The sequence below is a fragment of the Natator depressus genome, chromosome 2 (assembly GCF_965152275.1).
Source record: "Natator depressus isolate rNatDep1 chromosome 2, rNatDep2.hap1, whole genome shotgun sequence".
In the NCBI taxonomy this organism is placed as follows: domain Eukaryota; kingdom Metazoa; phylum Chordata; order Testudines; family Cheloniidae; genus Natator; species Natator depressus.
Genome location: NC_134235.1, coordinates 105,813,727 through 105,829,261, shown reverse-complemented (window position 1 = coordinate 105,829,261; position 15,535 = coordinate 105,813,727). Strand labels below are relative to the sequence as shown.

At 40.2% G+C, this 15,535-nt stretch overlaps 1 protein-coding gene across 1 annotated transcript in view; it reads left to right on the top strand.

The window, feature by feature from the left end:
• The window catches only part of CDKAL1 (CDKAL1 threonylcarbamoyladenosine tRNA methylthiotransferase), a 657,626-nt gene that overhangs the window by 18,673 nt on the left and 623,418 nt on the right, over positions 1 to 15,535 (top strand). The window contains exon 4 of the mRNA XM_074944791.1: positions 1,688 to 1,800. Coding sequence (XP_074800892.1) covers positions 1,688 to 1,800 — 113 coding nt within the window. The remainder of the gene's footprint in view (positions 1 to 1,687; positions 1,801 to 15,535) is intronic.

Genomic DNA, 15,535 nt, shown 5'->3' with positions numbered 1-15,535 from the left:
CCACACTTCAGTTGAAAAGTGGCTGACAATCTACTAGGATGCCCATGGAATGATGGGATTGAGAAACCTGCATCATGTGACACTGCACCTGCCCCATGAGGCATTGCAAACCCTTCCCAAAGCATCCTCCAACTAGTTGCACAGTGGGAAAGCTACCACAGTGCACTGCTCTCTGAATCGATGCAAGAGCTGCTCGTGTGGATGCACTCTGCCGACACAAGGAGCATAGTGTGGACACGCAACAGCGGTTTTAATTGAAGCGGCATAACTTTTTCTGACAAAACTTTGTAGTATAGACAAGGCCCTACTAATTTTCTGCAAACGGGCATGATTCTTATCCATTGGCCATTCTTGACTCCTCAGTGTCTCTTAGGGCTTGTCTGCACTTACAGTGCTGCCGTGGCGCAGCTGCAGGGCTTTTTGAAGACACTACCTAGCCTTCTCCCATCGGTGTCGGTACTCCACCTCCCCAAGAGTTGTTAACTACGTTGACGGGAGAAGCCCACCCTCCTGAGCAATGTACAGTAGAGCCTCAGAGTTACAAACACCTTGGGAATGGAGGTTGTTTGTAACTCTGAAAAAAACGTTGTGGTTCTTTCAAAAATTTACAACTGAACATTGACTTAATACAGCTCTGAAACTTTACTACGCGGAAGAAAAATGCTGCAATTAAGGATCTTAATTTAAATGAAACAAGCACAGAAAGAGTTTCCTTACCTTATAAAATCTCTTTTTAAACTTTCCCTTTATTTTTTTTAGTAGTTTACGTTTAACACAGTACTGTACTGTTTGCTTTTTTATTTTTTTTTTCTCTTCTGCCTGATTGCATACTTCCGGTTCCAAATCGGGTGTGTGGTTGACTGGGCAGTTCGTAACTCTCAGGGTGTACTGTAGTTATACAGACGTAAATTGGTAGTGTAAGCCAAGCCTTGAGATTTCTGTTCTGTTCTTCTATTGGGCTCTTTTGTATCATGGCTGTTCCTCTGCAGAGGCTTTACTCTAGAGCAACCTTTTTAGCCCAATTATAAATCTTCAAATAAGCTGGCATGCTCTCTACTACAGTGGTACATATCTGCCACAATAATACTTTTTTCAAAGTAGCAGCTTTTTAATTCTTTAATTAATTTTTTTTTCTTTTTAATAATACATTTGTAGCTCAGAAAGGTTGGGGTACAGAGCTTTTCATCCCTACCTCACTGGTCAGTAGCTGGTCTGGATTAGTAGTGATGTCTGATAGGTGGCCTGTGTGGAGTGAGTTGAAGGCACATAGGTGAGGCAGCATGAGAAGCTTGCAATTTAGCTGTACCTATTTCATGGATAGATGACTTATTTTTAGTGCTGCCAGTCTGGTATTGTGTATGAACATTGAAATCTCTATCTAAGAAAAAAAAATCGGGTTTGGTTTTTGATTCCATGTAGCCACAGAGTATAGTCTTCTCTTTCCATATACCCTCTCTATTTTGAAGCTATCATTTCTTTCTTACCTTCCCCACCCCCCATTAAAATACTGAATCTTTTCTTCCCTCTCCACCTCATTGAGGCTGGGTGGAGGGTTTACATGTGTGAGTCATTTAACATTCCAATGTATAGGGACCAAAACCTTTTGTTCCTGAGTGCCTGAAATGACTTCATGTTTTGTTTTGTTTTTATCTCTAACTTGCTTTCCTGATTCTGTTCACTCCAACAGCATTATTCCCGGTGCACAAAAAATTTGGATACGCACATGGGGATGTTCTCATAATAATTCAGATGGGGAATACATGGCTGGACAGTTGGCTTCTTATGGGTACAAAATTACAGGTAATGATCTCAGTCAAACTACTTCCAGGTTTTTTGCTGATTTAAATATTTAGATTGAACCAGTCTAGTCTTTTTAAATTAGATTTTACTACACCCCCTTTCAGCTCACCATGTTTGCTGGCTTGTTTTGCATGAGTAAACTGTATTTGGAAGTCCATTCAGTGATGTGAACCATATTTGTAGGCCTCATAGAATTGTAGGACAGCAAGGGACTGCAAGAGGTCATCTAGTCCAGTCCCATGCATCTTTTGAGGTAGTTCTGATCTGTTATGTCAGATTGATGTTTGTATGTGATGAGTCCTGCTAAAAATTACTGAATTTAAGTTAAAATAGATTTTGGTGCAGATTCAGTAGTTCATTTTTACATCTCACTGTCTTGGGGATTTTTAAATCTCTACTTCAGTTAAAACCTGAACTAAATCTTATGTAAGTAAACTTCTGTGTTTTTCTTATATAACTATAAACAAATTCATTGTCTGTAGTCTTCAGATTATATGTGTATGTATATATAAAAACGTTGAGATTTTATATGCCAGATTTTAACCTGAACTTTTAAACCTGCTTTTTGAGGATGAATTTTACAGTAGAAACACTAAAAACCTTTAACTAACTGCCTGTTGAGCTTTAGGAGACCTGCAGACTGCATATTATTTTGAATGCAACTGAGATCTAACTGGACAAAGAAAGATTTGGTGTGCTCAGCTGCAATTGGGGACACTAATTTGAAGCCTGTCTTTTTTTCTTTATGTGCTGGCAGATTCTGATCATGGTACAGAAGTAGCACACTTGTCCTTAGGGGCAAGAACACCATGTGACATAAAATAGTGCTCCCTCCTGACAATTTAAGTACTGCATTGATAGGACCCAAAAGGAGAGTCCTATTTCATTACCCTCCCCTGGAAAAAAATGGTGATCACTGATAGGAAGAAAAGGGAGAGAGAGACTTTTCCTCTGATCAAACGAAAGTGAATGGCTTCAGAACAATTACGGTTGGCTTATAGGTTTCAGAGTAGCAGCCGTGTTAGTCTGTATTCGCAAAAAGAAAAGGAGTACTTGTGGCACCTTAGAGACTAACAAATTTATTTGAGCATAAGCTTTGGTGAGCTACAGCTCACTTCATCGGATGCATTCAGTGGAAAATACAGTGGGGAGATTTATATACATAGAGAACATGAAACAATGGGTTTTACCATACACACTGTAACCAGAGTGATCACTTAAGGTGAACTATTATAGGGTAACATCTAACAGATAACAGCAAATTCTATGATAATCTTGTGGGTTTGTTTTACTTCCAGTGGTTTCTGGTAGAGTAAGGTGTTTTGGTTTATTTTATTTTATTTTTGTTAAGGAGAACCCAACCATTGGTCTAAACATAAGGAAGCATACTGTCATTTGAACACCTGGGTGAGGAGTGACCTGGAGGGAATGTCTTTTGTCACTTAACGACTTGTCTGTCAGACTTTGGAGCAGAGTTGACCGACTTTGATGGGCACCATGTCAAGCTCTTTATTTCTGGAGGGGTAACTATTGTGATGTGTAGGCGTTGGGTCAGGATCTTCTGGATTCCAAGGGATATAAGACCCTACCTACTCCTGCTTCCTCTTTGAACAAGACTGTTTTTAATGTTCTCATCTGTTTGCCCTCCTCTCCTCTGCCATAAACAAGCAGTAGAACATGCCTAATACAGTGCTGAAAAGATCACTTAAGAAAACTGAGAACATCTGTAACATATTGAAATTAAAACCATAGCTCTTAACCAGTCAAAGCTGAGAATGAAGGACACAATGCAAAATAATGGCAAATGAGTTAAATTTTCATAGAGAGAGTTCCCCAGGTGATTGCTTCAGCATATATCTGGATACTTTAACGCATTTATGCCTAAGGTTAGGTGCTCAAATACTACAGTAAGGTGTGATATAAAAACCTATATAGAATATTATATCAAATATTAAAAAGTCTGCAAACAAAAGTGTCTGAAATTTAACTCTGACTTTAAAACTCTCAGTTGATTCTTGGATTATATGTGAAATCATGAAATCAGCAAAATCAAAAATTGTCATAGAATTCATTCTAATAATCTTTTAAATTGCATGACCCATTAAGAGTGACATATTGGAATACCACGGTAGTTTCATCATGGACAATGTTTAGCTATCTGGAGTTATTGTGGGGTTATTTTTGGCACACAGTATGGTAATAAAATTGACAGACTTTTCAAGAGAACATTTGGGTTTTACTACATACGTCCTTGTTTCAGGGTAAAAAATGTAGCTTTGTGGGGAAGTCCTGAGTATTTGCAGTGGGGTCTTAGTGGGCCCCATGACTGAGTGGCTCAGAAATACCTCTGGTTACGATACAGTTCATTTATTAGACATGCAGGCTCTGGTTATGTGGTGGACATGAAATTGAGTCACGATTGCCAATACATATTTGAAAGGTAGCTGCTCCAGATGGCTTTAATTTTAAAAGATTTTATTCTTTTGCGGTCATCCCTAGCAACCTGACTTCAAGGGAAGGTGAAGGTATGTGAACCTACAGTGGGGAAAACCACTACAATGCATTTGATACCTTTGCTCATAGGAAGCATACCGTGGGATTGCTTTCCAGTACAGGACAAATGGAACTTAAATAATATGGGTCACTCCTCTGCTCAGTTTCCTTTGAAATAGTCAGATGGAGATTGCAAAGGAACAAGACTTTGTGCCCTCATCTCATTTTGCTGTTTGTTATCAAGCCTCCACTTTCTGATGCCATTGGGGAATAACTGTATTTTCACTTTATTTATGCTTGGGATATTGGTAGACTGAGTGGTAAACATTTTAAAAATGAAGGGGGAGAAATTCCTTTTTGCCTGAAATGTTTCAGGCCAGAAGTGATTTATTTTTTTTTTTTAAGAAGTTTGAAATGCCAAACTGCATCTGTCATAAAGCCATAAAGATGTAACTTGCGGGACTATTTTGGGAAGCCAGGGCTCAAAGGCATTGTTTAAAACTTCTCGTAACACTGAGAACTAATGCATAGACTTTTTATGTAATTATTTGTAGAGCTAGTTTTCAAGTTGAATTCGCAAACTGTTTGGTTCTGTGCCTATTTCTGCAGTGATTGATAGAATTTGCATTAACCTTGTGTATAACTGAATGTCAGCAAATTTGAGGAACGGACTCTTACAATTTTCCACAACTGTCCAATTTGTAGTGTATACCACACTTCGGCCCTACTATTAGAGACATTTTCTGTCATCCTGGAGGAAAGTTCTAGAAGCCTTGTGTTAATGATTCCACTTAATGGAATTGCGGAGGCGGTGGAATAAAAGTATCTTCCAGGAAGTGAAATCTGAGCTCCTTCACTCCACCCTCAGTTTTTGCTTTTGCATGACAGAAGCAGGGAATCTTAATTTCTGCCATCCCTCATCTCCAAAGAATCACGAGGGTAAAATTTTACAAAGAGGAAGTGAGAAAAGCCTCATAAGAATGACAGAGATGCATATATTTGATGTCCCTCCACCCTTGGTGCTGATTTGCAGTAATATAGGAGGCAACAGCTGTTTCAGACAATTTGTCCTGCTGCAGCCTCCTCACCACCAAGTTTTTGATACTAGCAGGCAAAGTGAGCTTTTACCTACAGGCAATCCTGCTTCTTTCCTTCAGGGCAGAATTCATCATTTGCTCAATTCTCAAGCTGGGATGTATTCTTATTTACAATGGGAACTAGACAAGCTTTGGATTTTTATCATAGCTAGTCCCCATACCCCTATTCCCAGTTTTTTTGTTATATGACAAAAAAATCGTTGCTTTTCTAAATCAGGTGAATGTATTCCCTTGCTTTAAGTGTCTCTGGACATGGGTGAGTCTGCCTGGTTCTTAACAATTGCCCGTTTGAAGCCTATCTTAACTGGGCCTATATCTTTCTCTGTTCTATATTATTTTCATAGTTGAAGTTTCTGAGACTTTGGAAGCAGGCTTGAGGGACTGAAAAATCTCACAAGCACATTATCCTCACTGACAGTTGGGTAATGCGTGTAAATCCAGGCATGCACACCTGTTTGGGGTTAAATTTTTTTTAGTAGCAGTCAGTCTGTTTCATACTCAAATGCTTGTGCACCAGACTAAATTCTGGCACTGCTGGCATTCTCAGATTACAGCATAATGGCTTTTAAGTGACACATTGTTCACAGGTCAGTTCATATTCTAAGCACCTTGCTTCCTCATCTGAAAGTTGTGCATGCAGTAAAGGGTTAGGCCACTGGTAATTGAACCTGTGGGACTGCACCAGTATAAACTGCCAAGGTGAAATGTGTCTATGATAGCTGTCATGTTCTGGGTGATGTTCTGCTCTTATCCATGCAGAGCAAGTTAATCAGCCATTGCAGTTGGGCCTGTTTCATAGTTCCCAGCATAGTACCCTTAAGCAGTGGGTTATGAGTGATTTTGAAAAGCTTGTGGGAAAACAGACCAGTTCCCATAACTCCCAGACAAACTCAGGACATTGCTCAGGCATATCCTCAAAATGAAGGCCTGGATTTTCTCAGACTCTTTTCACCTGGAGAGCCTGAAACTCAATCACCAAATGTTTTAAGTGATCCAAGAGAAATAGAGAAGCGTTACTGGAATTTGTGCTATAACTTGGTAACCGTTCCATTTGCTGTCTAAAGATGAAGTTCAGAAGGTGCCACTCGATGTTTAGTATGCAGTTACAGACTAATACAATGGAGTTCTTGAGACCTGCGGTGAGCAGCAGTAGCTATAGAACTTTTGAATCAGGAAGGACTCTTTTTATTAACAGTTTGGAAACAGTTGGGTGTTGGAAAGTCCAGAGTGGGTGCTTTTGTGCATGGTAGTACAATGATTATTTTAGGGGCTTCTGATCAAGGTAGCAGGTGCAGGAGATGATTGAGAGTTTTGAACAGTTGGCCTCTTTGAACTGTACTGAACCTATAGATGCAGCCTGCACACCCGGTCTGTGCTCGCATCATGAAGGCCGGGGTAATGGTTATGCAAACCTTCGTGGATAATTGTGTCTAGTTCCCAAATATTTACAAGTGTTGACCTGGCAAAGTGTGTAATGTTATAATTTTTTTAGGGGCAGGTACAAGTGGCATTATCTTCCCACCCAACAACTCCTTAATTTAATGGTGTGGGTGTCTCCACGATAATTCTCCATGACTACTATGCAACAGTGCGTATTCATACAAATCTGGAAACGTATTCTGTCAGCCCCTGCAAAACCAACCCAATCAGTACACAAAACAATAAAAAGCCACACACCTTGTGTAAAGGTTCCCCAGTCTCTGAAGACCAACTCTTCCTAAACTGTGTGTGTCTGCTGTCTCAAGAGTGAGAGACTTTCTTGAAGAGGTTATGGGTTCCTGGCATGGCCTCTATTGTCATCCTGGTTCTTGCCTAATTCCTTCATTTCTGACTAGCCCATGCTTGCGGAACTCACATCTTGATTCCTCACTAGCCACGTCTTAGTGTTTGTACAGTAGTGTCACATAATATAATTTAAATACGGTAATATTTAAAAATATACTTTTCAAAATTGATATTTCATGCAACCGTAGTTGGCAATTAGTGATTATAAAACTGAAATCTTAATTTACAAAGTAAAGTTTTTTATCACATTGCAATTGGTTGTTGGGTGTAGTGTGCGGATTCTGGACGGTGTTGGTGGCGTGTGACCTAGAACAGGTCAGACTAGATGCTCTGGAGGTCCCTTCTGGTTTTGAACCCTGATTATTAAAGGGATATGTGCTGTATCTCTGGTAGCCGACAGGTGGCAGTATTGGATAACTAATACTGTACAATACTGTGTGTGTGTGTGTACACACATACAGTACTGTGTGTGTGTGTGTACACACATACAGTACTGTGTGTGTGTGTGTGTACACACATACAGTACTGTGTGTGTGTGTGTGTACACACATACAGTACTGTGTGTACACACATACAGTACTGTGTGTGTGAGAGACTCGATCAGCTTGGCTACACAATTTAGTAGTGTCAGGTTTTAATTACCTGAAATTAGATTAGTTGACTCTTTTGAATAAAAATTTTAATATTTATCAGAATAGTTACAATGTAAATTTTTTGTGTTTGAGTTTCTGGATGATCAAATAAAAAAAACACATTTGCGCAAAATTAATTTGGGCTTAATTTAAATTGACAGTTACAAACTTAGTTCCTCCATTTAGAAACCCTTCCCCACTTGATTTTTACTGATTTAGGGGGAAAATATGTTAATGTTTGGTCTGAAACATTCCTGCAGGACTGTGGACATATTTCTTTTATAAGTAACCCTCCAGGTCTTTTTAATTATGAGTGAATGGATTTGAAGTTATTAAAAAACTTTTAAATCGACGTGTGTGTAAAGATGTGTGTTTTAACCATTTTAATAGTGTCTATAGTGTAAAATATTTAAAATTGTAGAAATTGCTGAAATGCAGCTACCTGGTGTGGTGGAAATTAACAGCTGTTTGGCAGTACACAGTTGCTTAGGACATATCTTAATATTGCAAAGGGAGGTAGAGTTTAGATAGAGGAAATAATAGTCTCAGTATTTTGGATAGGTTCTTTTTATTGCAGAAAGTAGCATAGGTTCTTGAGTTAGATGGTCAGGATCATGGTTTTATGATTCACTCAGGTAAATTCCATACACCAGGGGTTCTCAAACTTCATTACACCACAACCCCCTTCTGACAACAAAAATTACTACACAGCCCCAGAAGGTGGGACCTGAGCCTGTCCAAGCCCCACCACCCTGGGCAGGGGGGGCCGAAGCCCAAGGGCTTCAGCTCCCAGCATGGGGCCTGTAGCCTGAGCCCCACCGCCCAGGGCTGAAGCCAAAGCCTGAGCCCCGTTGCCCAGGGCTTCGGCTTCAGCTTCGGCACTGGGCCACAGCAAGTCGTGACCCACAGTTTGAGAACTGCTGCCATACACCCATATTGGAGCTTTGGTTTAGTGCTGATTCAGAAAGAATGCCGCCACCTTCTGAATTACCAGCACCATTTCCATCATTTTCCTTTAAATAAAAAATCTATATAGTTGCGCACAATCCTGCAAATGTGAAGAGAACAGGAACTGATACAATGTTGTATTTTTGAATACAGAAGACTGTTTGAAAGAGCAGAGGTGCATAGTGTCCAAGGCCCTAGTGCAAACTTGGAGCACTAAGCCACTCTGGAGCTGGAGGGGAAGGAACTGAAGTGCAGCTGAGCCATTCTGAATCAGCTATTACAGCCATAGCTGTAATAAACTCTTGTGCTGCTTGTATCTGCCCCCACTTGGGATGGAATGACTAGTGGATTTGCAGTCCTTCCATAACTCCCTGCTAGACAGCAATGCTCAGGAGCCCATTTTGAAAGCTTATAGATAGTGCACCTCTGCACAACAGAAATAGAAGCCCACTTGTTCTGCTATGATAGCCTTCCACTGCTGCAGAGATAGGAACAGCATTTGCTCCAAAGAGATGTGAAATGTATTTGCTCTTTTCAGTGAGGATTTTTTTAACAGCAAAGCCCTGTGTGTGTGTGTGTGTGTGTGTCTGTTTTACCCTTACATACATAGCTGGAATGTTTAGGATGCTTCATCCATCTCCCTCCTAGTACCCCAAATCCAGTGCTCCTTTCAGATACTTGTGCCAACTAGCATAAATATTGTGGTTAGTGAATGACTAGACAACTTGTCAAGTGGGGATTACGGATTACAGTTGTCTTTTCAAATACAGTCCATGCTTGTTTGGAGGCTTACCTCCTAGTGGTATGCCTCCGTGGAAAATGCACATCTGTGAATCTTTTTAGCATTTATATGCTACCATTTGGAGCCATTATTAAATGTTATAGCTGAAGTGGAGGCTTCCGCTTTAAGTGGAAGACACTAACATTTGTTTTGTATGTCAAATCTCTGGCACTGAAATCTGCTTACAGAGAGAAACTAAACAGCAACTTTGTCTTGGATGACTATGAATAGGCTTTGACATAATCCAGCCAAAACTGATTTGCTGTTCATTGGTAAAATACATGGGTGTATAGAGAAGTGGTGATCTTTGGCTTGCAGTTTAATGGAAGACAGATCACTTGGCTGTTGATTTTATTAGGAATTTTGGATCTTGAGCTTCATTGGTCAGACTTTAGGGGCAAAAGCATGCGTATTACGGTTTCAGAGTAGCAGCTGTCTTAGTCTGTATCCGCAAAAAGAACAGGAGTACTTGTGGCACCTTAGAGACTAACAGATTTATTAGCGCATAAGCTTTCGTGGGCTACAGTCCACTTCATCGGATGCACAGAATGGAACATATACATATTACAGTTCTTTGCCATGCTGTTCCCTAATTTACTTTTGAAATACTGCTGCTTGTTTATGGGCTTGCATAATTCTGTTTGTGTTCTTTGTTGGGGTTTGAAAAATCCATGTGCCCACACTGAATGTAGAAATATTAAACTGTCAGTTTGTACAGAACTTAAGCTTCCAGTTTTTTTAAATAGAGGTTTTAGTCTTTCTGGTTGCAAAGATAAAGGGACACTGTCTTTTTTTTTTTTTTTGAGACAGTCACCATGATATGTCCTGAATATTTTACAATATTCCTTTACATTATTTATAAGAGTTTTGTCCCCTGCAGTTAAAAGGATCTTTTTTGTAAGGGAGGAACTGACTATACAGGGGAAAGCTTGAAGCTTATTTTACACAATGCTGTCAAATGCAAAAAGAAAACAAAGTGGAAATCTAGGCAAATATTTTTTTAACTAACTTTCAGTTATAATTATTTTAGATGTTACTTATTAACTATGGAAGGTAAGCTGTATTCAGATAGAAATACGAATTTGCAAGTTGACTTTGGACCTATAAGTCAGTGTAAAAGTATTGTCTTCCTAAGTTGGCATACACCTCCGGTGCCTGTGCTATTGGCTGCTCCTACTTTAACAAAGCAGAAGCAGGATGAAAATAATAAGACCTGTGGCCAGTTTCACTTACGCAGTTTGTACCCTGCGGGTAGTTTAAACCATCACAAACCATGTCAACTTGACACTGCTCTTGCTGCCTAGGGAAGGTCTGAAGAACAGAGGCAGAAAGTGGAGTTATTCGTTGGGGAAGACGTCACCAATAGAGGAGGTTTGGAGGAGGAAGTTAAAATAGCAGAGCTCCCTCCCCCTCTCAGCTCCTGGATGTAGGGATGGCTGAGCTTCACATCGGGATGTTGTACCTCACTGGTGCAGCCCCTCCACATTCATCTCATCTGCCTCTGTGTACTGGGTGTAGTTCTGCTAGTGTGGGGGTGGGGAACCTTTTTTCTATCAAGGGCCATTGACCCGCAGAAAAAATCAGTCGCGGGACACACACAGCACCATAGAGGGGGGAGGGGCACAGAGGCTCATTCCCCTAGGCTCTGGCGTGGAGCCAGAAAGGAGATGTTCAGGGTGTGGGAGGGGCTGAGGGCTTCAGCTGGGGATGCAGGCTCTAGTGTGGGGCTGAGGATGAGGGGTTTGGGGCACAGGAGAGGGCTCTGGCCTGGGGCTAAGAGGTTTGGGGTGCAGGAGCAGGCTCTGGGCTGGGGCCAAGGGGTTTGGAGTGCAGGAGCGGGCTCAGGTCTGGGGGAGGAGGTTGTGGTGCAGGCTCTGGCCAGGCAGTGCTTACCTCAGGTGGCTCCCAGTTGGCAGCCCAGCAGGGCTAAGGCAGGTTCCCTGCCTGCCCTGGCTCCGTGCTGTTCCTGGAAGTGGCTGCCATGTCTGGCCCCTAGGTGGAGGGATCAGAGGGCTCTGCATGATGTGCGCTGCCCACATCCAGAGCTTCCCTGATCTCCCTTGCACCTAGGGGCTACAGGGACATGCTGGTTGCTTCCGGGGGCTGGAGCTGACCCTAGCTTCCTCCTGCAGGGGGGCGAGCCAGCCTTCGCGGCTCCAGCCCCTGGGGGGGTGCCGAGGCGTGCCCTGGGCTGGATGAAATGAAGCAGTGGGCTGGATCCAGCCTGCGGGCCGTAGGTTCCCGACCCCTGTGCTAGTGGGTAATAGGTGGATTTTTCAAGTGCCATTTCTCATACTTATATGCAGTACACATTTGAATTCTTTAGACTTACGTATCAAGACAGACTAAGACTAGATTTAATTACACTACTGAATTAATCCTGTATTGTGCTTAGTCTTTCATGCTGAGGTTAAACAGTGTTTAAAATTGAGTTGGAAATGTTTGTGTGTTAACAGTGAGCTTAGTGATGTATAAATACAGACACTGTCTATGCAGGAGAGCATACAGTATTGATTTTTCTTCTGTGGTGTATAGCTGATGTGTAAATTGTGTTGCACCGTTTGCGTTCATAACTTGAACAACATTGATGTAGTAAAAATTAAATTAAATGTGCACTAATACCTTTAACTAGCCAATTTCAACGTGTATGACACCCAGAACTATGCAGTGTAGTTGTATTAGAAGGACTAGGTGGCTGAGGTTATATTTTTTATTGGACCAACTTCTGTTGATGAGCGAGACAAGCTTTTGAGCGACTCCAAGCTCTTCAGGTGTGGGAAAGGAACTTCCAGCATCACAGCAAAATGCAAGGTGGAACAGATTGTGTAGAATAAGTAGTTCGCACATACTATAAGGTACGGTTCAAGGTAGAGTAGCCTGTTAACACCTCTGTAGTCATAGGAGAGAGGGGGGGTGGGGTTTACCGATTGTTTTTAATAAGCCATAAATCCAGTGTCTCTGCTTAAAAAAGGAGTACTTGTGGCACCTTAGAGACTAGCAAATTTAAGCTTATGCTCAAATAAATTTGTTAGTCTCTAAGGTGCCACAAGCCCTACTTTTCTTTTTGCGGATACAGACTAACACGGCTGCTACTCTGAAACCTGTCTCTGTTTAGTCAGGGATTTTTGGTGTCTAGTGGAGTAATCAATTTAAGCTCCCAGGCTTTTCTTTTGAAAGTATTGTGCAGGTTTCTTTGATGAGGACTGATAGGTCAGGTATAGAGTGATCGCTTTGTGAAAAGTGTTCACCCACAACTAGTTAACTTTCAGTGTTTTCTTAAAAGGAGCTCCTATGGCAGAGAGGTGTTTTGGTTCCTGGTATGTGGTTTAGATGAGAACTCTTGAAAAGAACACAGAGAATTCGAAGTTGTATACTCAGTTCTGCCACTGACTTGTTGGAGCAAATCATCTCACCTCTCAGTGCATCCATTTTTTCCATCTCTGAAATGGAGGTAGTACTTCCCAATCTGACTCTTTGGAAGCTTAATTGTTTTTGTAAAATATTAGAAGCACGGATGAAAGGTGGAATATTAGCATTAAAAACATTTGAGGCTGGGGTAATTGACTTGTGAAGAAAGATTAGAGGAGTTAAACTTGGTCAAATGGCAACTAATAGGGATGTAAACAGTAAACAAAAAAGAGAGTGAAATAGTTCGACTTCTGTTACTCTATGGAATTATCTTCCAGTAGAAGTAGCAGAAGTCTCATTGCTTGAGTAATGTTATTTATTATTAATAAAAATAATGGTAGCAAATTGAGGACAGCCAAGCTGGGGCTCCATTTTGCTGGGCACTGAAAGACCTGAGGAAAATAAGTCGGTCCTGAAGAGTATACTGGAGGATATAATGTAGTGAACAATCTTGAGGCAATGGACTGGATGTATCTCATAGAAATTGGAGATGAAAGAGACAAGTCCTTCCAATTATTGGTACATTTTTTTCTAATTAAAATTGTTGCACATATCAAATACCTTACACAAGGTCTTTTCAGAAGTATTTTTCTTTGAAGATAACCTCTGAGCTGAAATCACTGACAATCTAACAACCTATCAAGGTGTGGCAAATCAATTAACCATTTTGTGAAACGTTTCTTCTGTTATATCTCTTATGGAGGAATGTTACTTAGCTTCACGTTCTTTACTTAGAAAAAACAGAGTCAATATAATTTACCTTATTCTTGAAGCAGGTTTTCTGCCTTTGCATACGTATGGGTGCATTATTTCTAGGTAGTAACTTAAAGATCAGTTCCTTACATGTTTGTGTTCCTTGCCTCTGTTTGTTGTTTTTTTACACTGAAAGCATCTTGGCTTCATAGTCTTTTGTACAATGATTCATGCTTTTCGTAATTTCTTTGAGTTTGTGGAGGATGATATCCATGTAGAAGTCCTGTGACTTTATTGCTGCATCAGAGACACCAGCTTGACCATGTAGTCCTCATTGCTCAAAGAAAACATCTTGTTACATTAGTTCTTGCATATCAGCAAGCTCAGGTGTATTAGTGAATGTTCTAGCAGATGTCTGAGCAATTTAGGATAAGAGGCAAACAATGGAACAGATTCTCCTTTTTTATGCCCATGGAGCTCCACTGAACCCTGAAGAAGAGAATTTGGCTAAATGTTACTTAAAATTTAAGTCACTGGTAACTTAGCAAGAATAAAATCTTTTTGATTAGTGTCCTATGCAATGATATGAAATACTTGGGTATTTGATTTTAACAAAATTCGTAACTTTTAATTTGTCTAAACAGAATTCCTTAGGATTGTAAATCAACTTTCAATAACTATAAGTACAAAAAAACTTTGGATATTTCTAACTTGTGGTTAGAGGATGTATATACTTGGTCTGTGTTATCTGAATATCATTTAATTTTCAATTAAATTTCTCAGATTTTTAATAGCGAGCATAAAACTGCTTTAAGGTCCCAATCCTGGCACAAGCACTACGTGGAGCTCCATTTACATCACTGAGAAAGCCATTACTGACTTTTATTTGCTGTCTCAGCAAGGGGCTAATGAAGCATAAATGACAGCAATACTAAGAACAGCCTTTCAGTTTCTTGACCTAAATCTTTTAGTCCCCATCTACCCTAAATTTTTTCAGCAGTTTTGCTGCTGCTAGTCTGACACTCGTGCTTATGGTGGTGGAGGCAGTAATGTCATATGATGTGGTAAAAAGGGCTGTGCACGATTTACACTGGTGCTTTCACCATTGCCAATGTAGATTAAGGGTAGGAGAACTGCAGATGAGTTTGTGTGGACTCAGCGTATGCATGAAAACCTTAAGATACAATTGTAGAATCTTTAGTTTTTGAGTATCTACTCATGCCAGTAGTTCTATTGACTTAATTGGGATTACTCAAGTGAGTAAAAGTTGCAGAATTGGGCCATTAATGTTTAACATGACAGGTTTAATATTTTTTGTATTAATTTTAAAGGAGTATCTGGACAGTTCTATGACTTGCCAAAAGATGGCACTGTTTAACTATGCTTACACCAAAAATACTGTAAAGGATATTTTTCCTGAAGTCTGGTTAAATACATTAACATTTAAGCTTAAAAAAATACCTTTTATTAGATTTAATTTTGTCACATAAAGGATCACACTACAAATGGCTTTGTGGCTCACGGACTAATTTTTGCTTTCTTTGGGTTCAGAATTTCAAAGGCAACACCTATTATGTGGAAGTAAGAGTCTGCTGAGTTTCCCACACAATTAATAAAACAGAAGCATTTCTATACATTACGCTTGTATAAATATCCTGGAAACTATTGTTGCTTTCTTAAAAACAACTGAACTATTGTTAGTTTAAATATAGTCACCAAGAAAACAAACCAATGATTGATATAGAAGGTCTTCCAAGAGTAGAGAAATTTGTATTACCTTGCTTAGTTACTGATCCCTGTTGATGTGTTTTCATGCTTGTACCCTGACACCTTATTTTTAAAGCCTAAATAAACACTTAAATTGCAGTGGTTGCGGCATTTTTTTCTCTTTGTGGAGC